Genomic DNA, 24,348 nt, shown 5'->3' on the forward strand with positions numbered 1-24,348 from the left:
CCACACGCTTTGATAAGATATCAAGTTTTAAAAAGGTTATTAAAACATTGTATGCAAAAGAACAAAATAACTAAAATAACTAAAATCAGTTTTATTTAACAAAAATCACCAAATATTTTGCATACATGATTATGTTACACTATATTTTGACTCTACCAGCAAATACAATTGCTAAACTCCTGAAAATTCTGGAAAAACATCATATCTTATTTTTCAGTTGGTCCCATTTCTTGGTCTTTTACGATAAAAAGGAATGATGTTAATTCTCATTAATGAATTGTACATTACTTTTCATTGACAGGGATGTAAAACGTTGTTTACACACTTTGGCTTCGATTATTTTGTTAATGAAAAAAAATAATGTATTAGTTTCTGATTCTTATTTTCTATAAAATAAATGGTGGCAATATGACTTATGTTGTTTAATATCTTTGAATGTTATAAGTAATTGGCCTTATCTTAGGATATGACATCAACAATTATATTTTTTTTACTTTAGATTCGGCTATCGTTGCAATGGATACTTTCAGTGACCAACTTTATTTTTTATTTTGTTTTGCTTTTCACACTAAGGTTTGCCCTTATATAGAAAATCTAGTGAAAATTAGTGAAAATAAAGGAATATGCCAAGATTCATAAATCTTTAATTATTGCATAAATTTGATATTAATTAATGGTCATCAGAAATACGAGTAACAATATACTTTTGGTTAATTCATGCAAATTTGAACACAGCAGAAAGATTTTTTTTAAATAGTTTTTGTCGTTTAAAGTAAACAAAGAATTATTCTTTATAATGTAATAAAAATCAACCCTGTAATCTAAAGGCGATACAGTGAATGTGGTAAGCTATTTAAAAAAAACAAGAGGCACACAGGCCACATCGCTCACCTAAACAAAAGTTTCCCGAGTCTTTCTTTTTTACGAAAGTATTGGACTCGGGCTCACAATAACAATGGATAATCTAAACTATCTGATAATATTTGCATAGTAATGAAGTTCTTTAGAAGAAAAATTCAAAACATTTTCTCTCGGTATTTTTCTGTTAAACTTAAAACCCCTGTTTGTGTCAAGTATTAGATCGTGGGTCACGGTTTTAACAATTGAAAGTTTCAATTATTTGAGAATGCTTGCAAAGTAGTGCACAGTAATGCACAGAGTGTACCATTGTAGTTCTTGAGAAAAATAATTTTTAAACATTTTTTTATGTTGAACTCTGAACCACTCCTGCTGCCCTAGTATTAGTCCGAAGGTCACATTTTAACAATTTATGAATCTACAGTATATAAGGATACTAACATAGTTATCTCACAAATTGAAGCGTTGTAGCTCCCCATCAGAAGATTTATTAAATGTTCATGTTTCTGTCTTTGTACCATGTCAAACTTTTATCCCATCTTTTGCCGCCAGTATTTGTTTTAGGGTCACTAGTTTAACAATGTAAAATCTACATTTTTTGAAAATGATTGCATCTCAAATATTGTAGCACTGTAGTTCTTGAAAAGATGACTTTTGAACATGTTCCTGATATATCATTTGCAAAACTATGAACTCCATTTGGGGAAACAGTATTAGTCCGGGTACCACTATTTTAACATATCAAACTTTTACCATGTATACTAGCAATGGTGTAAATATTGACTTTACTGGTAAAGTGGTTCTTGGTAAAGAAAAAAAAATCGAGAAACATACAACCCATTTCCACTGTTTTGGAATTGTTTCCCTTTAAGAAAAAGGTTATGTCCTTTATTCTTACAATTTAGAACCCCCTCTATATTATTAATATTATTAGACGGACGGCGGACAAGTTATCAGTAAAGTTCACTTAAACTTTCAGTTCAGGTGGGCGAAAAAGCTTAATACTCATATCATTCATAAAAATCACAAAGAAAAAACCACATTATAAAGGTAAATTGACTCGTATTAAAAGAAACAGCGAATTAAAAAAAAACACCCTTCAAATTATTTAAAAGTATTTAACAACCAAAAATACAATTGCAGTTAACAGTAAACATATAATTAGTCTAATATGTTACATCAAAAGACCAAGTATGTGTACAATATAAAAAAAAAACAAAAAAAAAACTGTAAACACATTACCCCAGAGTATTCGTAACTTAACCCTGGGTTTACTTTCTGGGTTAACTTTGGGTTTACTCCGGGTGTTTGTGGAACATTTGTGTCCAGTTGGGATTTACTTTGGGTCCAGTCGCGGTTTGCTTTTGTAGTTCTCTGTAAATATTGAAATGTTGGACAGACTCGTCTTTTATCTATTTATTTATCTTACTACTTGTAATTCCAACTCCTTGTATATTCCAAATGCACATATAGCGTCTGCATCAGGGGTCTACTTCTAATCGGGGTTTACTCTTGGTCCACTCTAGTAAACCCAAAAAGTAACCCCATACATGTTTTTGTTCATGCATATTTGATACAAATGATATCACAAAACTCATATCGGCCTCCTGCACTGATACAAGTTATCAGTCCTAGGGCTGATACGGATCCGGAATAACACCTCGTGTTGAACTTCTCTGCCTTTTTCCATTTCTGCATTTGTGCATGTTAACAGACGAAAAATAAAACATTTCTTACAGGCGACATATTTTTTAATGGTAGTCGAAAACGGTTTTGGAGCAGTTCATTTTAAAACACGAGGAAATTCCGGTTCCATAGCTGCATGCTTAGTAAAACAATGAGATCTCATATTTTTATAATATATGTACAGACTACTTTCAAATTTAAAAATATTTAGCTTTGTATTAAATATTTAAAATCAATTTGTTCAAGTTGATGCTTTTTAGAAATGGTATTACTAGGCATGTAATAAATATAGTAATAAATATCCTTATAAGTCTTAGGGCTTCGGACTGATATTGGAGTCTCAGGCTGATGCTGGTTGTAATATGGAAAAGAGTATGTACTATTCTCTCTCTCTCCCGAGAGAGAGATATAAAGGGAAAAATAACTACAAGAGATATCTAACGTTTAAGAGTAATGTTAAAGTTTGTGTGTATGAGAGATGCTTCTTTGTTAAAAGATGATTATTTAACTATATATATTTTATTCTATTTTAAGAATGAATATGTGATTTAATGCTAAGCTGATATGTGGTACTTTGCAAAATGATGTTTTCTAAAAAAATGTTTAAGTACTACAAATGATATAACTGTCAATTTGTTACAATATCGAATTCCTTATAGAATTCATCCTGTTAAACATTATCTTAAATGAAACTTATTACTTGCAATTGATGTATTTTTTAATGACTTGCCTGAAACAATACATCATGTTTTGCAACAACCTCTATGGAATGCATTCAGTATAATATAGCATACTCAGAAATGTTGTAAAATGTTTGTATTGTTTTATTTGGTATTTATCCCCTAAATCCTGAGAACCTAATTTTAAACTTTTTTAATTTTTACACACAATTGAATGCATATCTTCATGTTTAAAACATTATAAGATTCCGATAAGTAAGGGTTTTTACGCTAATTTAATTTTAAAAAAATTGAAAAAGTATATTGAACTATATTAAATATGATGTTTAAAAAAATCAGTCTCTCCATGGAATAGTTTTGTAACAAATCATTAGTGTTAGATGTGATATTAGCATTATGTCACCATTTAAATATTTGATATTTTTTTCCCATTGTGTTTTTACAGTGTAATAAGGACATTCGATTTCACGTTTTAACTATTGTACAGATTTAAGTAAATGCCAAATCAACTCATGTTTACGATGAATCTTCAACTTTCTTCCCACAATCCTGAAAATAGAAATCACATATTGTTTGTCATGTCATTGCAATGTATACAGTCATTTCATGATATGAACATTTTTTTCGCGTTTTCGTCTTCCCCATCTCCGGGAAATGACCATTTATATAAGGAATAAATATATATCGAGTGTTTTTTTACGTTTTGAAACAGACAGAAAATGAAGAAAAATAACTCACGAGTGTCTTGGTCATTCAAATGAATTCTGCTTGTAAATTTTTCCAGTAAGTCGGCTATCAATTTCAAATGATCCGCGGTTATTTTGCATCGAGTTTTGATATTTGACGATAATTCTGTTACCACTTTTTCTTTGTTTTTATCCATTTGTTTATAAATGCCATTTGCTACATCTCTCCTCCACGATCGGGAATTTACATTAACAGCAAAAAGAAATGTACCCACAACACTTAAAAGGCCAAACAAAACTCCAAGTACAGGATTCAACATGTAACCGATCGCAGTAACCATTGCTTCAAGAAATAATACCGTTGAAAAATTTAGAACTTCATAAATTGAATCTGTGTCGATGCTTAATTTGCTATGAAGCTCTGTTTGAATATGCCTCTGAATTTCGTTGCAAATTTCTGATCCTAAATATTTGCTAACCGAATCCACAGTTTTTCTCATCAATTCCTCCTTGAGTTTGTTAACTGTTGATGGTGAACGACAATAGTAAGAATCGCTATTTGTGTTGCCACTTTCTTGTATGACAACATCGTAACATAACTCAGTAATGCTTTCTTTTGATAAAGCACGATTGACAGCATCTTTGACAATTTTATCGATGTTCTGTAAAGGAATGCTATCCCTAACTGACTCAACGAATTCCTTATAAGAGACAACCTTTCGATGTGCACTTAATTTAGCAACTTCAGTATATTCCTCAGATTCATGATGGAGATGAAATCTTTCAAAGTTAAAATACTGTTTGTATTTTTGATATGCCTTTTTCTTTGCTTGCAAGATGCTATGAAAACCTCCTTTGATCAGGATCACTTTTACTAGGTTTCGATTTTTCCTTTGAAAAAAATCAAACTTCTGTCGAGCATCCTTAAAAATACAATTGATGATATTATACAAATGTCAAAATATTTTTTGGGCGATTTTTGTTCGGTTAATATATTTTTCATTGCAAATGACATTACACGTTAACATTGTAGTTGCAAAAAAAGTATTACCTCATCATCAATAACTACTTGGTTTGCTGTATATTTTACATTGACCTCATACACATAAACTGTTCCAGGTTTCTTTTCTTCGTCTCTAAGGTATTTATAGAGTACGACATTTCTTGCAAGATATCTAATTTCTTCAACAAATTCAGCTAATTTAGACTCTCCAAGAATGTCCTTAGTAAATGATAACCCGTCGGGATCTTCTGGTATTTTAATGCAAAAGGAGCCAAACAATTGACGAAGGTCTCCAGATTCTATATTTTCTGCCCATGGACCAATATGTTCAGCTTTATCTAAAAAAAGAATCAAACCTTAAGTTAAATGTTGATAATAATAATAATTTATAGCGATAAACGATATGTTCTGTCCATGGACCAATAGGTTAAGCTTTCTTAAGGAAAGGTTTGCGGATGTTTTTTTAGGAATGGTAAGAAAGTAACATACAATTTTTCTAAAGTCTTTTAACTTATACAATTTAAATGAATCTGTTCGACCCGTTTTATGCCTACAAAATGTTAAACTTAATAATTTCAAACTGTCATTTTGATGAAATGAAAATAGTTTCGTAAAAATATGTACATTCAGTCTATATTATAGGGGTTATTTATGCTAATTTTTAAGGTAATTTCCAACGGATGACCTTATAGTGACTGTAATGTTTCTTTTTAAGGTCTTCCGTTTCCAACGGAATACCTTATAGTTTTCGTACAGTTTTTATTAAGGTCTTCAATTTCCAACGGAAGACCTTATTGTTTCTTCTTATTATTTTTTTCCACAAATTTTGTGCACGCGTTTTCTCAGAAACTATTCGGCCGATTTTGACCATTTTTTCAAAGATGATTGCCAGAGTCATAATTCTAGAAGTTTTTTGAAATTCTGAAATCGTCACTTCCGGTACCGAGTTACGGCGGTTTTTCTATCTTTTAAGGACCAATTTTGTGCAGAGCTCATCTCAGAAACTATTAAAGATATCAATACGAAATTTTCAGGATAGGTAGTCTATAGTTCGAAGTTATGCACAATTGTATTGTTTTACGCTAGTGGCGTCATTTCTTTGAGCTCACCTTGGCACGAAAATTGGGTACAAATTTTCATTCAAAATTTTCATATGTTTTGATCTGTGATCTTTTTATCGGTTGATATTTTGTTAAATAATATATAACGAAAGTGGTAGAGAATCAAAAGTTCTTTCCAATATAATCAAGAAAAAGGGGCTGGCCCCTTAAATTAGGGACCAAGAGACTCGTAAAGTCTATTACGAATAACTTGAAAACGATAAATATTTTGTTATGCATTATAGAATCAAAGTTGTTGAACACTACATTATCGGTTTGAGAAAGTCATCGTCAGGCCCGTGATTGACGTAATTAGGGATTTTTATTCATTATCTTAAAATTGGAGGGGGGTTAATTTTGAAAATGTATCGATATTTAATATTATCATTTAAAATAAAAAAAATCGGACGGAAGACCTCCTCGTTACTCGTAACGAGATCGTATCTAGTTTTTCTTTTTTTTCCCAAATTTTATGCACGCGATTTTTCAGAAACTATTTGACCGATTTCGACCATTTTTTCACAGATAATGCAACATTGTTTGAATTTTATATGTTTTTTTAAATTGTTGTTGTCGTCCCGTCCGGTCCGGATTTACGGCCGATTTTGTATTTTTTATACGACCAAGTTTGTGCATGCATAAACTCAGAGACTATCGGAGATATAATCATGAAATTGTGAGGGTACTTAGACTAGTGTGTGAAGTTGTGCCTATTGTTTTTGTTTTACGCAAGTAGCGCCATTTCTTGGAGCTAGCCTACGTCCGAAAATTGGGTACCAATTTTTATTTTCTTTTCCACAAATTTTGTGCACGCGATTTCTGGTTTCATTTTGTCAGCCGTCACTTCCAGTCCACACAGGAAGAGTTTTAAAAAATCTCTCTAAAAGTTCTCAAAAACGGTAAAGACTTGAACAACCAAACTTTGTGGGATGTAAGACCTTTAGCTGTAGATGTGTTTAAACTATATTGTTTTGTTCGTCGTAACTTCCGGTCGTCACCGGAAGCACTTCAAAAATATTTTATTTACGCATTTATTTTCTTATCCATAGAAGAAATATATAAGTATAAATCTATACATAGGTTATCTATGCGATGACAAATCAACAAAAAAAGTCTACTTCCGGTGAAATATCTCAATTATCTCAGGTAGCTTTTTTAAAGCACATCATGTGCCCACGAGATCTCAGAAACTATAAGTAATCATGACACAAAACGCTTATGGATGATAGACATTTGATTGAAGATGTGTTTAACCGATTTTATTTTGTCTTCCGTTACTTCCGGTCCCCAGCGGAAGAGTTCAAACAAATTGAGTTTTTTATCAATTTAACTGTTTTCCTTCGATATTTTTAGTAAGTTAAATTAACAATAATGTACAAAAGTCAAGTGTAACGAAAATATTTAATACAATTTACATTGAGCACTTCCGTTTGTCTGTTTCCTGTCCCGAGATAAAAAACCTTATTTTGACGAGATCTCAAAAACGGTAACAATTTGAAAAACCAAACTTTGTGGGATGATAGACCTATGTATGTACATGGATTAACACTATTTTGTTTTATCCGGCGTAACTTCCGGTCGTCACAGGGAGTACACAAATTTTTATATTTTAAAGAATAGTTTGGTCATTTAGCATGGAAGTAACATTTTAGCGATAGAAATACAAAGGTCATCTACAGATGGTAAAAATAAAACAAAGAAAATTCTACTACCGGTAGCCTTCTTTTTTAAAAACAAAGTACCCAGAAAATCTCAGAAACTGTATGAGTTAAAGACACAATACTTTTATGGATAATGGACATTTGATTGGACATGTGTTTAACGAGTTACATTGGGTCGTACATCACTTCCGGTTCTCACTCGAAGCGTTTAAGCAATAAAAGTTTGTCTTTTTTTTTACTTTAGATTTTTTAAAAAACATTTTACTCAGTGAACCGCAAGATCTGAGAAACTGTAAGTGATCAAGACACGAAAATTACATGGATGATAGACATTTGATAGAAAATGTGTTTATCCGTTTTTATTTTGTCAGCCGTCACTTCTGGTCCACAAAGGAAGAGTTCAAACAAATCAAGTTTTATTAAAGTTTAACCAGATTTCTCAGAGATGGCTGGATAGATTTTCCTAAAATTGTTAGGATTGATAGAAAATGATAATATCTCCAGGCGTTTTTTTTTCAATTTTTCAAAATTAACTTCCTGTCGTCCGTTTCCTGTCCTGCGACAAAAAGTTATGGACAATGAGATCTCAGAAGCGATAGAGACTTAAACCTTCAAACTTTGAGGGATAATAGACCTATAGTTGTAGATGTGTTTAACCTATTTTGTTTTGTTCGTCGTAGCTCCAGGTCGTCACCGGAAGCACTTCAAAAATTAGGTTTTTACGCATTTTATTTGTTTAACACAGAATTGAAATATAATTATAAACGCTTTGATATGTCATCTATCCGATGATCAATAAACAAAAAAACACTTCCAGTGAGATATCTCAAATATCTCAGATACTCTTTTAAAAACAAATATTATTAAAGCGAGATCTCATAAACTGTAAGTGACCAATACACAAAACTTACATGGATGATAGACATTTGATAGAAGATGTGTTTAACCGCTCTCATTTTGTCAACCGTCACTTCCGGTCCACACCGGAGGAGTTCAAACAATTCAAGTTGGTTAAGAGTTTAACTGTTTTTGTTTGACAATGTAAGACAAATTGATAGCCAATAAAGTCCTGTTGTGTAATGGTTAAGAAATACTAACTTTCATTTTCATCGAACACTTCCGTTTGTCCGTTTCCTGTCCCGAGACAAAAAACCTTGATTTCTAGAGATCTAAAAAACGGTGACGACTTGAACAATAAAATTTTGTGGGATGATAGAAGTATGTAAATGTGTTTACACTATATTGTATTGTTCGGCGTAACTTCCGGTCGTCACCGGAAGCACTTAAAACATTTGGTTTTTTTTTTCATATTTTATTCATTTTACATTAAATGAAAATATCAGTATATAATCTTACATATGTCATCTATATAATGTTAAAATAGCAAATAAATTTTACTTCCGGTGAGATATCTCAAATATATCTGCGTAGCTTTCCTTTTTACAAATTTGATGTCCGCGAGATTCTTGTCACTGTAAGTGATTGAGACACGAAGCTCTCATGATTGATAGAAATTTGATTGGGGATGTGTTTAACGGCTTTAATTTTGTCAATTTTCATTTCCGGTTCTTACCGGAAGGGTTCAAACAAATCATGTTTTCAACAAGTCTAACTGACTTTCTTGGGTGTTTCATCTAGCCTGATAAACGGTGATGTACGCTTCGCAAATGAACGAGAAAAACCAGCTTTTGTTTTTATTAATCACTTCCGTTTGTCTGTTTCCGGTCCCGAGGAAAAAATATTGTTTCAAAGAGATCTTAGATTTGGCAGAGACGTGAACAACCAAACTCTGAGGAAGGATTGACTTATGATTGTACAAATGGCTAACTTTTTTGTTTAGATCGGCGTTGCTTCCGGTCGTCACAGAAAGTACTTAAAAAATTGATTTCTTTTTCATTCTCGTTGTTTTACATGTAAGTAAAGTCTGGATATATCATTCACAATTATTATCATATCCATTTTTTTATCTATGTGAGAGAAGCAATGTCTTACAGTTAAATTGATACATGTATATCAAAACGGAAGACCTTTTTGTTGGTGTTGCAACAAGTGTCTAGTTATTATTGTCTTCCCCTTTTTGTATCGTGAATATCTCAGAGATGTCTGAATAGATTTTCCTAAATTTTTTAGTGATGATTGAAATGAAAAAGATCTGGAAGTCTGTGATTTGAATTTTTTTCTAAATTCACTTCCGTTCGTCCGTTTCCTGTCCCGCGGCGAAAAGCTTGTCACCTCCAGATCTCAAAAATGGTAAAGACTTGAACATCCAAACTTTGTGGAATAATAAACCTATAGCTGTAGATGTGTTTAAACTATTTTGTTTTGTTCGTCGTAACTTCCGGTCGTCACCGGAAGCACTTCAAACAAGAGGCCCAGGGGCCACATCGCCCATCTGAGCAACAATTGCCTTAATTCTGATCAAATTAGCATTACAGTATCAAAATATCCTGACAACTGAGTACAATAGATCTTGCTAAACAAATCTGAAAATTTGCTAATTTTATCCACCTCTTATTTTTGGGTATATACCAAGCCCCTTTTGTTGTTGTAACTGTAAGAAGATTTTTCTCTATTCCTATATACCCCCCCCCCCCTCACATTTCGTGGCCCCACTTTTCTCTAGGAAATCATGGTTTCATCAAACATAAATCTGCATAACCTTTGCTTTCACACTAAGTACTGAGTTTTGGACCGAAAACTTTCCGAGAATATTTTTCAAGATTTTCTCTATATACAGTATTCCTATGTAAAACTTGATCCCCAAATTGTGGCCCCCACCCTACCCCCGGGGATCATGATTTAAACAAACTTGAATCTACTCTATCTGAGGATGCTTGCAATCAAATTTGAGCTCTCCTGGCCTAATAGTTTTTGAGAAGAAGATTTTTAAAGATTTTCGCTGTATATTCCTATGTAAAACTTGACCCCACTCTTGTGGCCCCTCCCTACCCCCGGGCACCATGATTTGAACATACTTAAATCTACACTTCCTGAGGATGCTTCCATTTTAATTTGAGCTTTCCTGGCCTAAAAGTTTTTGAGAAGAAGATTTTTAAAGATTTTCTCTATATATTCCTACATGTATGTAAAACTTGATCCCCCTCTTGTGGCCCCATCCTACCCCCGGGGACCATGATTTGAACAAACTTAAATCTACACTACCTGAGGATGCTTCCATTTTAATTTGAGCTTTTCTGGCCTAATAGTTTTTGAGACGAAGATTTTTAAAGATTTTCTCTATATATTCCAATGTAAAACTTGGTCCCCCTCTTGTGGCCCCACCCTTCCCCTGATGACCATGATTTGAACAAAATTGAATCTACACTACCTGAGGATGCTTCCACTCAAATTTGAGCTTTTCTGGCCTAATAGTTTTTGAGAAGAAGATTTTTAAAGATTTTCTCTATATATTCCTATGTAAAACTTGACACCCCTCTTGTGGCCCCACCCTACCCCCGGGGATCATGATTTGAACAAACTCGAATCTACTCTATCTGAGAATGCTTCCAATCTAATTTGAGCGTTCCTGGCCAAATATTTTTTGAGAAAAAGATTTTTAAAGATCTTCTCTGTATATTCCTATGTAAAACTTGACCCCCCTCTTGTGGCCCCTCCCTACCCCCGGGGACCATGATTTGAAAAAACTTAAATCTACACTTCCTGAGGATGCTTCCATTTTAATTTAAGCTTTCCTTGCCTAAAAGCTTTTGAGAAGAAGATTATTAAAGATTTTCTCTATATATTCCTATGTAAAACTTAATCCCCCTCTTGTGGCCCCACCCTACCCCCGGGGACCATGATTTGAACAAACTTGAATCTACACTACCTGAAGATGCTTCCATTTTAATTTGAGCTTTTCTGGCCTAATAGTTTTTGAGACGAAGATTTTTAAAGATTTTCTCTATATATTCCTATGTAAAACTTGACCCCCCTCTTGTGGCCCATCCCTACCCCCGGGGACCATGATTTGAACAAACTTGAATCTACACTACCTGAGGATGCCTCCACACAAGCTTTTCAGGCCAAATAGTTTTTGAGAAGAAGATTTTTGAAAAATACCAAGGGTTTTACAATAATTCTCAATTATCTTCCCTTTAAAGAGGGCTTGGCACTTCATTTGAACAAACTTGAATCCCCTTCACCTAGTGGTGCTTTGTGCCAAATTTAATTGAAATCTACCCAGTGGTTCTTGAGAGGAAGATAAAAATGTGAAAAGTTTACAACGACGACGACAACGACAGACAACGGACAAATTGTGATCAGAAAAGCTCACTTGAGCCTTTGGCTCAGGTGAGCTAAAATATTGTTTTTACGTATTCAAATTCTTTTCCATAAAATAAATAAATACATGTAAATCTATGCAAATGTTATCTATGCGATGTCAAATCAACAACAAAAATCTACTTCCGGTGAAATATCTCAATTATCTCAGGTAGCTTTTTTAAAACACATTTTGTACCCGCGAGATCTTAGAAACTGTAAATGATCAAGACACGAAACTTTTTTGGATGATAGATATTTGATTGAAGATGTGTTTAACCGATTTCATTTTCTCTTCCGTCACTTCCGGTCCACACTGGAAAAGTTCAAACAAATCAAGATGTTCATCAGTTTAACTGTTTTTCTTTGATATTTTGAGTAAGATAGATAAACAAAAATGTACAAAAGGCAAGTATACAAGAAATATTTAATTCAATTTACATTGAGCACTTCCGTTTTTCCGTTTCCTGTCCCCCAGACAAAAAACCTTTTTTCGACAAGATCTCAAAAAGGTAACGACTAAAACAGCCAAACTTTGTGGGATGATAGACCTATGTATGTACATGTGTTAACACTATTTTGTTTTATCCGGCGTATCTTTCGGTCGTCACAGGAAGTACACCTTCATTTGATTTTATAATATAATTTGGGTATTTTGCATGGAAGTTACATTTTAGCTATAGAAATACAAAACGTCATCTACACATGGTAAAAAAAAACAAACAAAAGAAGTTTTACTTCCGGTGAGACATCTCAAATATCTCAGGTAGCCTTCTTTTTTAAAAACTAAGTACCTGCAAGATTTTAGAAACTGAGAGATCAAGACACAAAACTTATAATGGACATTTGATTAAACATGTGTTTAATAGGTTTCATTAAGTCGTACGTCACTTCCGGTTTTCACTCAAAGCGTTCGAGCAATAGAGGTTTTTTTTAACTTTAGATTTTTTTTTAACATCTTAGTCAATGTGAGGAACAGTAACGTATCTTAGGTAAATGTACTAAAATATCTACTTTCAATTTCTTAAATCCCTTCTGTTTGTTCATTTCCGGTCCCGAGACAAAAACCATTTCTCAACGAGATATTATAACTAACACACTTGAACATCCATACTTTGAGGAAAGACAAGACAATGTGTGGAGATATGTTGACTCTGTTCTGTATGATCCGGCGTAACTTCCGGTCGTCACAGACAGTACTCAAAAATTGATATTTTGTTTTTTTGGTTTGTTTTTTTTCTTGGGAATTCCTTAACAGTATATATTATATCCATTTTCTGCTTACAAGATAAATGGATCTTTTGTGCAGATTAATTCATGAGGAACGGAATACCTTTTTGTTGCTATAGCAACAAGAGTCTATTTTTTTTTTTATATTATTACTACTACTTTTACCGTGATTTTAATTGAGTTAGATAAGTTAAGAATAAAGAGTTATGTCCCTGCAACCGCAAACATTACTTTAAAGAAAATTTGAACGTGATGTTAGAAAAATATCTATATTCAGTTTTAATTATAATTGATTGAATGTTAAAGTACATGCATTTTTGTCATTTTACTGCATTCATAATGGTTTAATACAACAATAGATACATTAAGATTATATATGAGCTGTGAAACTTAAGTTAAAACCATATATTGTTAAGTTCATTTAATATATCATTCCAGCTTTTTCGTACAAAAACCAGATTGTTTAACAAAAAATACTGTTTTTGAGTATAAAATGCATTAGTTCGTATCTTCTTCGCTAACGGAGTTTACTTATATCCATTTACGTTAACATTGTTGCGCAAAAAAGTCAATATAATAAAGAAAGTCATTTGCAACATCAATAAACATTTCGTACTGCCTGCTTTTAAATGTACATCAATCATTCGTTCATTTAAGACTGGCTTTAGAAGTATAATATTTTTTAAATTTAAATTGTCAACACAAACTAGAGTTTAATTAAATAAGATATAAAAAATATCCATTATCAAGACCTAAATATTTTATTCAAACAATGTTCAGGTGGTCAAAACACATTTAATAAATATTAATGTATTAATCTAAAGACACACGAGACGTTCTTCAAAATTATATAATTTTCATTATTTTATTCCTCATTCATGTTAATTCCCCGAAATTAACAGTTTTTTTTTTTGGAGCTAGAATATTTCGAAGGTTTCTTTAAAAAGCATGAAAAATGCATTTGAATGCTAATGAATAAATCCATATTATACACTTCCAATTAAACACGTTTTATCTTAACAAAAAGTCATATAACATAAAAATATGATTACAAAATTACTATGTTGATATCTTCACATTGTGGAGATAGGAAAAAAAAGAAAAAAAATGGAAGGTAGGTCGTTTCTTACCTTAAGAACAACTTACAATATTTGTATTGACAGTTATTAATAACTGTTCTGAACAAACAACTATTTTCATAAAAATGATACGTTTCATGTACTTTATTGCATGTAAATAATGGCTTTTGTATAAACTAGTGTTATAACACATATTGTATTCTTAAAAAAAAAATAACATTGTGCGAACTAGTAACGATATCACTGAACCCAACCAGACAACCTTTTTGGTACAGTGTTGATTTAAACACAAATAAAGGCATTTAAACTTAATTTGAGCTATTCCCATTCATATTTTTATACATGTGTAACCAAAATTGATTTAAAAAATTAAAATATACATGCTTATGGTCTATACAGCGATATTTATTGGATATAATAGTCATATATGAAAATGTAGATTCGGTTAACATCAAGTAATTCATGCTGTAATTTTTTAAAATATTCTTTTCGATCATATATTACGTTTTATGTGCAAAAAGCATAAGCATGCACTTTTGGATTTACATAATTATCTTTGATTAGTATTGATTACATAAATAGTAATAATGACGGCATATTGTAATTACTTACCACCGTAAGCCAATGTTATGAGCGAGTCAAGCAAAACTCCATCACGAGATGGTGGGGAATAGTCATCTACAACCATCATTTCTGTAATCAAACAATTAATGTACAAAATTTAAAAATGTAATTTGATTCTTAAAATTAATTATAACACAGAGCACATATTTATTGCTCTCATTAGACATTAAACAAGTTATTAAGAAGGTAAAAAAGGAAAACGTCTTTAAACTGTAGCCTATCAAATGAATAGTGTTATTTTTTAAACATGAAGTGATCTTGTTCCAAATAACACTAGTTTTAAAAATATTGACACTAATTTGCGATGATTAAGTTGAGAGAATGATTTGACTTATATCAATGGTACACCGATACTTAAGACATTTTTTCTCAGAATGTGTTGTTCAAGATACAATCACTTCATTTCTTAATTTGATCGTACAGTTATGTCATATTTTACATACAAGGCTCTCTGTTGTTTACATAACTTACCTATGTCTTGAACAGGAATATTTTCTCCGTGAACATCGTGCTTACATCGTAGTAGTTTTTCCAAACCATTATTTTCTAAAACTCTCGCAAATTCAATCACATTGTGATCGTCTTTAACAATAAACCGAAGAAAAGCATTCATCCTTTGATGACGACTACTCTTCTTCTGCGATAGTTTGTTTTTGACGTCATGAACGTAACCAATACATTTTGCTAATGTTTCATTTGCCAATGTTATCTGCATTTCATCAAGAATGTTTTTGTAATTAGATGTTATGGATTTTCTGATATCTTCTACAATTAAAAAAAATTATTGTTTACAAATTGAAGAAAAGCCATATAGGGACTAAAAGCATGTTTTAACTGTAGTAAGATATCCATATATGTTTGTTTTCCCTTGGACTGCAATGTCACACTTTTATTGGTTAAAACATAGCACGTGATTGCCTCATATATCTCTATATTTGTTCAGTGAGAAATAATATTTTGCAATACTCATTTTAACATTTCATAGTATTTAATACATAAACAGCATGCCATAAGTTCTAAAAGTTTTGGAGTAGTTGCTCTTTGAAATTCTTTAAAATTAAAGAAGTTGCCCTTAGAATTTTGACGTCACATTGTTTTGTCTGGAGCAGAACAAAATGGCAGCGTCGAAATTTGCTCAAATTTTTGCAGAGGAAAGGGAAAACACATTTAAAATTGAACAGCAACAAAACATCTTTTAAAATTATTTAAAAGTCATTACGTGGTAAAATCTTGTCGCTGACATTTTCACAATTATAACACTAACTATTTTCATGAGTACCGTATATATAGAAAACAAACACTTTTAATACAAATCAACATCAACTTGAACGCCGATATCTCTGTCACAATGGATATTTCGAAGTGGCTTTTATGTCCCAGCCACTAATTATCTAAGTATTTCCCCCCAGATATCTCAAAAACCTTGATATCTCGAAGTTTTTAAAGTCTCATCTAATTCGAGATAAAGAAGTTTGACTGTGTGAAACTAAATATAAACATATATATATATATATATATATATATATATATATATATATATATATATATATATATATATATATATATATATATAGACGAACTCGAGACCTAATTGTCAGCATAAATATGCTATAACCGTTGCCCATCTTATCTTATCCTAAATTCTGCAATCTAAACAGTTCAACAAAGAGTCGATATCTGCCTGTTGTTGCATAATTTTACAGGAAAAAAAAGTCACCCCGTGTGTTAAAAAAATATGTAATGTTTAAAATGATTTTTACGTGAAAAATTATTTGTTCTGCTATTTTTATTAAATTTTATGCTTCAAACCTTCCAGAAACATGTACCTCTAACGTGAGGTCACATTAACAAAAGCCAGGTATTTTTAATTAACATGTACATGTTATAAGAGATGGCCAAAAGATGCACGCGATAATTATTTGTATTGTAGCTTTATATATTTGTTCCATTTCCTCTTATTTCTATCATTATTATGACAGTTTTTGTGTAACTAAAAATAACTTTTGCTCCTAATTCTTTTTATCGGGAACGACTACATAGTCGAACTGTACAGCTTTGTGTATTTTTTTATAGGATGCAGATTCTTGTATCTCATTGGTTAATATACTAATTAGAATAATGCAGAATTTGGATTTTTTGTAGCAAATTATCTATTTTTTTTTCAGAACGACCCTACAAGGAATATATTAATGCTTAAGTGTTGACATACGTGCAAAAACTGGTTTTTTTTTATATTCTCAATAGTATCCCCGTACAATATGAAAGCTTTAAAAACGATTAAAACAGTATTTACCTGCTTTCGTATGGACGTCAGTGGGGTCTATCAACTCCACGATGTCCCTATAACCAAGATCCTTTAAAGCTGCCACAAAACTTTCAACAAGATCAGTACTTCCATCCTTTACCATTGACAAAATACCATTGATTTTTTCAGTGCAACTACTAGAAGCACAGTGTATTGAACCTTTCTGGATTGCTTTTGATTTCGATAATGCAGAAATAACCTGCGTTGGCTCCAACTCAAATTGAAGTTTATTTCTATGAACTCTTAAAAGGTCTTTAATCTGTATTGTTCTTGAAATTCCACTCTCTGAAAAATTATACAGAGCGATGAATAATACACATGACTTGAAATTAATATTAAAATATGAAAAGCATAGCCCTTATTATTTATTAATTCTATCATTTTTTTTTAAATGACCAAACTATTGTTATCAATTTACGATATTGCGAAAAAGGTCGGTATTTTTTTGTTTACCTACCACTTGCTTCGAATAACAATTACCAGCTTAGATACAAACATGCTACCAATTGCATTTAATTGCATTTTGTGTATAGAAATCCGGATAACTGTATTTTAAAAAAAATATGAGGTTTAATGAGAACTTCGAAACGGTTGTTAATTCTTCACGTCGTGTCTCCACTGTATGAAATGATTTTATTCCTCAGAATTTCCCCACGTAAACAATAAAAGTAAACAAAGAAATATTGTAACGTGAAATGCTGGTCTATCATTCATTATGAAAAACAAGTATTTTGTTTTCTTTTTTTACCTTATGCACAATGAAATTATGAAATTTGGCAAAAAGGTTTGAATATGGAACATACTCAAAACAATTTCAAAACCTACTTAGATTCGATGGTCCTGAATTAGCATAGTAAACTTGCACTCTGATTTGACATGATTTTTCAGTATCAAACTGTTGAACGGTTATCGCTGTCTTTAGTATTCCAAAAATCATATTCAACAATCGTTTGTTTTCCTTGGCATTAAGCAAAGTATGAACAGCATCATCCGTCAGTGGTCTTAATTGTAGAACCACAGGATCAGCAGTTACATACAGGACATCCATTTGTCCATGAGCAATGATTTCCTCTAGAAAGTCAGGAACGTCTGAGCCAATACGATGAATCAGTTCACGTTCTATCTGTGATCCAGCACGACCAGACAATGATAAATGTACTTTAATATCCTTATTTTGTACATCCCCTATTAGAGCAAGGATTTCATTAAAAATGCATATATTTGTAATGCGTACAATAGTTTATTCATAATTTTCTGATAAACAGATAAAAAGGTCTTAATTTATCACGTATGCAATTTTAATATTAATTATATTAAAAAAAGGCCCAGAAAAAAGTATAAATATTTAGTTTTATACCTTGTGCTCTTGCTACTTCATACGTCAAAGAACGTGGTCCATCAAACATACTGACCCTGGGAGCTGCAAACGTGGGCTTGTTAAGCGCATTGCAAATGTTTTCAAAATCATTTTGGAGAATATACAAGAAAAAGTGGAAGCAGTCTTCTTTGTTTCTTTTCAATGTGTCGAGCAACATTTTTATCTGTTCTCGTCGAGAAACGATCCTCGTTATTATGTCATGATCGAGAATATCAACTGCTCTTTCTTCAAACAAAAGATCTGATACCCTAATTGGTTCTAATTCGTCCTCAAATAAATCACTGGATTCTCCAAGGCACGATGTTGACAGCAAGCTGAGACTTGGATTCAAAACAGGCCTCCCTAAAATATGAATGTGAATCTGTTTCACATCATTGATATTTAAAAACAAATACCCTATACTCATAGTAAACAAAACCATCGCTAAGCAGAGCATTCCTTCACGAAATGAAGTTCTTTGTGGGAAAGCATTTTTTAGGAATATACAGTCTTGGAATGTAATTGAGGAGACCAAACTGTTTTGTAGAAAGTCGGGATATATATTGAGCATATATATATACAACTTAGATAAGAGTAAAAATAAAATATGACACAAGTATCCATCTTTTAAATCCCTCCTAAAATAATGTATAGGGTATTTTGTCAGTTTTAATTGTTTACTAATGTTTAGATGTATGATAGTGTTCTTCTCTTGAGATTCTCAAAGCCATCCGCTAACTCTGTTTATGTTTATAGGACCATTTAACACATTGTTTTGATGAAAACGTTAATGGTAATGTTGTTAATAGATTTACTAATTTTAAATCCAAAACATGCATATCTCGAATTCATTAATTTCTAAAATCAGACAAAACGCAAAAAAGAAAAGAAAAGAAAAGCAGTAGATGTATTTTGAATAATAAAACCATACCCCTTCCTAGCATCCTAGCACTTTTGGTCTCCATAGCTTGTATCAAATCGTCCCTTCTGAAATACAACGATATAGTATTGAAAAGCTCTTTGCAAGCATAATCTCTATTCCTTAGAACTATTTTGAGTAGCTTGGCCTTTTTGCGAAAGACAGATTTGACTTGTTTGATGTCTGATCTATCTGAGTGAGTAAGCACATGTTTCATAATATGTATGGCTTGATCCGGTAGTTCTTCCAGGAGAACGGTAAAATTGTGCTGTATGCTAAGAGCTGTGCCTGTTGCTACAAATAAATAATATATCGTCAAATAAATATAAACACAATAGAGGGATTAATAATATTTTATCATACAAAAAATATCGAAAATCATAACTAACAGACGATCTTAATTGCATTTCATCATCATGTTCAAGCATTTTTTTTGGAAATAAAAAATGTAAAAAAAACAATTGATAAAACTATAACAATCAACATATTCATTTTTTAAACTGTTCATACAAACAAAGCATGTTAGTATTTCGAGGTATACTCATGTATATATATATATATATATATATATATATATATATATATATATATATATATATATATATATATATATATATATTCTCAGTAATAAAGACAGGTTTTTTGCACATGTGAATGATATGATACAGATGACATTACAAAACTCGGGGCTGATACAGGTTATCAGCTCTAGAGCTGATACGGATCCGTATCACACCCCGTATCACACCCCTTGCGGAACTCCTCTGTCTTTATTTCATTTCGGTTTTTATAAATATTTAAAGACGTTGTTATAGTCGACATTTTAATGAAGTTGAAAACTTCATATGCTAGTATATGTTTTGGAGAAGTTAATTGTAAAAGCTGAGGAAATTCCGGTTCTGTCGCTACATGTTTGGTGATACAATAAGATCTCATATTTTCATTTAATACATCTAAAAATTACTTTCAATAATATTGAAAATAATTTTTTTTTCAAGTTGATTTAAAAAAGAAGAGGTTAATTAGGTATTTGATAAATATAACATTAGATACCTTTTTTAATATCACAGCCTGTATCAGCCCTCTACAAATATCGTCTCTTGGGCCTATAGCCCTCGGGCTGATTTGTAGACTGAAACTAGCTGTTATATGGAAAAGGGTATGTATTATTTTTTTTATTATAAATTTCGGTGAAATTAACTAGATATGGAATATATAACTTACATGGTTTTGGTATAAATTGTCTTTCCGTTTGCAAGGTTGCAATCACTGATGCATGATGCAAGGACTTAAGCACATCCAAAAAGGGTGCATGCAAGTGTTTTCTTTCTAAAAATTTTAGGACACTTTTCAATCGTTTATGTCTGTTCGGTAAGTCAGCCAGGTAATCGTGGTCACTGGTAGAAAAGTGACCTGCTTGAAACATTTCATCTGCAATTTCACGAGGTTCAAGCTCAGTGAATAAATATCCAAAATGGTGTTGGAGCAGCTTGTCGTTGACAGAACATGCAAGTTCTTGGCCTTTTTTAGCATCTGCAGAATAAAAGGAAATACTGCTTTAATATGTATCCTTACATTTAAGAACACATCGCTCACCTGAACAACACTTCCTTGTAAATTCAATTTCATAGCATTCTATCTTCAACTTTCAACCCATTTCAAGGACCCCAGTATTGGTCTGTGGGATTGCTTTAACAATTTAAAATATACACTATTTGAGAGCGTTTACGTAGTAATCTCACAAACGAAAGCAATGTAGTTCTTGTGCAAACGATTTTTAAACAGTTTCCCAATATACTCCGTTGCTAAAATTTGAACCCCTTCCAGGGCCCCAGTGATGATCCGGCTCACGGCTTTTACATATTAGAACTATCTGAAGATACTTGCATAGCAATCTCACAAATTTTTACATTGTAGTTCTCAAGAGCAAGAAATTTGAGACTTGATTTTAATCAACTCTCCTATACAAATACTCTGAAAAACAGTGCTTGGACTGAAGTACAAATCAACACTGCTGACAAGATTTAGTACTTGAAAATACTCGATTAATTCGATGTCATGTTCAGAAGCATTGTTTTTCTAGGAAACTCATTCGTTAATACATTGAAAATAGTAAGATTAACGATGGAACGAACAATTAAGATATCTTAAGTAGTATGTACTCCTACGCCAGAGTTTAATATAGTCGCGTCTAACCAGACGCTCAGATGCCTCCGTAAATCTCCGACCAGCAGTGAGTCCAGCTGTTTGTCGGTGATTTACGGAGACAGCCATGCGTCTGGTTGAAAGTAACTTATATATACGTGTTACCATTAATCCTCGCTTCGCGAGGCTGGCTTCGCCCGCCTCTCGCTGCGCTCGGTAATATTGAGGTCTTTCGTTTCTAATGTAAGACCATATTGTTATTGGTTTTTTTTTCCATATTATTAACGTATTTCTGACTCTAAGGGGGTCAGGATGACCTCTAAGGGTGATGACTTACATGCCAAAATGATCTGATGCGTCATGACCTAAGGAGGAATAATATCTTTGGATTAAGGTGGGAATCTCAATGGTTTTTATTATATTTGATAATTTCAGGAAGAGCAGGAGGATCATGACCTACATACCATCTGAAATGCCTTGAACAAGGAAACAATAATATAATATGTACATGATATATGAATTAATTTAAGAACCCAGATATAAATCAATTATCTTTGTTTTGTAATACTTCCTATGTATATATACATGTATTACTTTGTGTTTTGTTCTAAACTATTCATGTTCATGACTGTAGTATGCCCTAGTCTTATTTTAAATTACCTTTAAAAAATTGTCAAATGTATGACTTGGAACCCTCACCCCAAACAAACTCAAATATAAACTGTTTTCCCCACCCCTCTTAATTGTCGAATGATCTTTTAGAATCAAAATAAAATTTGGGTGTCTAAAAACTTTTATAAACTGGTAAAAAAATGTTATTCTTAAAAAAAATTTCATTACACCTTGCATGATTGACAAATGATCTCTTGGGATCAATAACTAATATTCATTGACAAGGTAAAATTAATAACAATAAATGATGCAAATAATAAATGTTAATACTCCACTTCCACCCCAAGGTCATCTGGGCAAGGTCAAGATCACTGGCAGAAAAAAATGCAAAATTTGTGTCCCGTCCATATCATTCTTATGGAGAAAAATTGGACGTTCTTTCTTCACACAAAGAATGCTTATGAACTAAGGGTGTGTCATGACTTTGACCCAAGGTAAATTGAGGAAGTTTAAGGTCATTGTTTCAAAAATGCTAAATTCTGTCGGTTTCATGTCTTGTATTAATTGAAATATTAGAAGCTAAAATTTGACACAAAGCTTGCTCTTTATTATTATTTTAAGATTCTCATCCCCGTCACTCTGAAAATGGCCTGCCCCGATGCAATTTTTTTTTTTTGGGGGGGGGATGTTTGAAAAAAATAATTGGGAAAAATTCGGGCTCAGTATACCAATAATTCAAAATGTTTAGATATTTAATGGATGCTTGACATGGGGATTTCGTTTGATTCGAGTCATGGTTGTGAACGGAATGATGCAAATGACCTCATGTATTAACAGTTAACTTAAAACAAAATGGAATTAAAGGATAGAAATTGGTTTGTTTACTCCTATTAGCATTAAAAGTTTAAAAAATAGAGCAGTTGTTATTTATAGAAAAAACGGACAGTGAAATAAATTCATCCAATATTTTCTTTAATAGCAAAAATACACGCGTTATGATTTTATTCTTTGCAGATTGCTCACAGTACCTCTAGTTATTTCTAGTTCTAGAATGTCAGGGCCGGTGTCTCCAAGGGTGCATAACTTAAATACAATTTGACACGCACTGACACATAGAGCAAGAATAAATTATATGGTTTAGGGATGAGGATCTCAGAAGTTAACAACATATACAGTGTATCAACATTTCCTATTTCATAAGGGGGGGGGGGGGGGGTTAAAGACAACACCTGGGGGTCATTAATGTACTTTACACCATTTGATGCATCATAATGACATTAGAAGATATTTTGTATTTTCCTGTTCCGTAAGGTCAGAACAGTCCCATAAGGTCATGACCTACATTGTATCTGATGCATTATAATACATTAAGAAAGAAATACTCCCTCCTTCCTATTATAACTCATAGTCAACTAATAAGTGTCTACACTTACTTTCATGTTATACACAAATTTAAAACGAAATTATTTATACAGGGTCAATATGGGGTCAACTCAATAGTGTAAGTCTGACAAATAAAAAAATAACTTTTGCATTTAAATGACAGAAACTTTAACAATGCAATAGGATAGGTAACGATGATAAGCTTATTTAAATATTAAAAGATGATACAGTATGCTGTCAAAGGAAGATCACATTTAAAAAGTGAAATTAAAACTTATGTATGCTGGCATCTCATTATATTGTGCTTCTGTTACTATAAGTATTATGCTTACCTATATTGGTCAACATCATAATGATAATTCAATTAAAGCACAATAATGAATTCCTTTAGCTGATCTTAACTAATCTTTTTCTGCATATGGAACACACATACATGTATATTGTTTACACGTGAAACCATCAAGTCTAAGAGCTGGGTAAAACTAGTACATGTATCCGCTAATGAGACATGCAGACCTGTGTTGTGTACGTAACTTCAGACATAGATCAGTTATTTGTGACATGCATGTATTTTTATGACCATTCTTCAAAACCCCTTGCACTATTTTATTAGGTAAATAACAGCTTTAAGGTGGTGCAGGATACCTGCATATTGTGATGTATACTTCCTATTGAGATAAACAATATATTTTACTATTGATATAAATGAATTTTCATGAGGGGGGGGGGGGTCTGGACCCCTCACTCCCACCCCTTTTCT

The 24,348-nt window shown here is 32.2% G+C and overlaps 1 protein-coding gene across 1 annotated transcript; it reads right to left on the reverse strand.

Moving 5' to 3' along the window:
• Positions 1 to 2,073: 2,073 nt before the first annotated feature.
• Positions 2,074 to 21,955, reverse strand: LOC117687980 (uncharacterized). Its single transcript, XM_066086092.1, has 11 exons — positions 21,931 to 21,955; positions 20,673 to 20,981; positions 19,461 to 19,742; positions 18,530 to 18,892; positions 17,998 to 18,357; positions 17,161 to 17,457; positions 15,339 to 15,632; positions 14,856 to 14,936; positions 4,962 to 5,251; positions 3,963 to 4,833; positions 2,074 to 3,773 (listed from the first exon to the last, which is right to left on the reverse strand). The coding sequence occupies exons 1-11, from the start codon at positions 21,953 to 21,955 to the stop codon at positions 3,754 to 3,756; spliced, it is 3,192 nt and encodes a 1,063-aa protein (XP_065942164.1). The 3' UTR covers positions 2,074 to 3,753.
• Positions 21,956 to 24,348: the final 2,393 nt, after the last annotated feature.

This window comes from Magallana gigas, chromosome 1 (assembly GCF_963853765.1).
Source record: "Magallana gigas chromosome 1, xbMagGiga1.1, whole genome shotgun sequence".
Classification (NCBI taxonomy): Eukaryota; Metazoa; Mollusca; class Bivalvia; order Ostreida; family Ostreidae; genus Magallana; species Magallana gigas.

Coding starts and splice junctions, on each gene's coding strand:
- LOC117687980 (XM_066086092.1), bottom strand. CDS start 21,955: ATGACGCATCAGATCATTTTGGCAT. Junction 15,633..17,160: donor TGACGTCCATACGAAAGCAG/GTAAATACTGTT, acceptor TTTTAATTGTAG/AAGATATCAGAAAATCCATA. Junction 3,774..3,962: donor TTTGAATGACCAAGACACTC/GTGAGTTATTTT, acceptor TTCTATTTTCAG/GATTGTGGGAAGAAAGTTGA.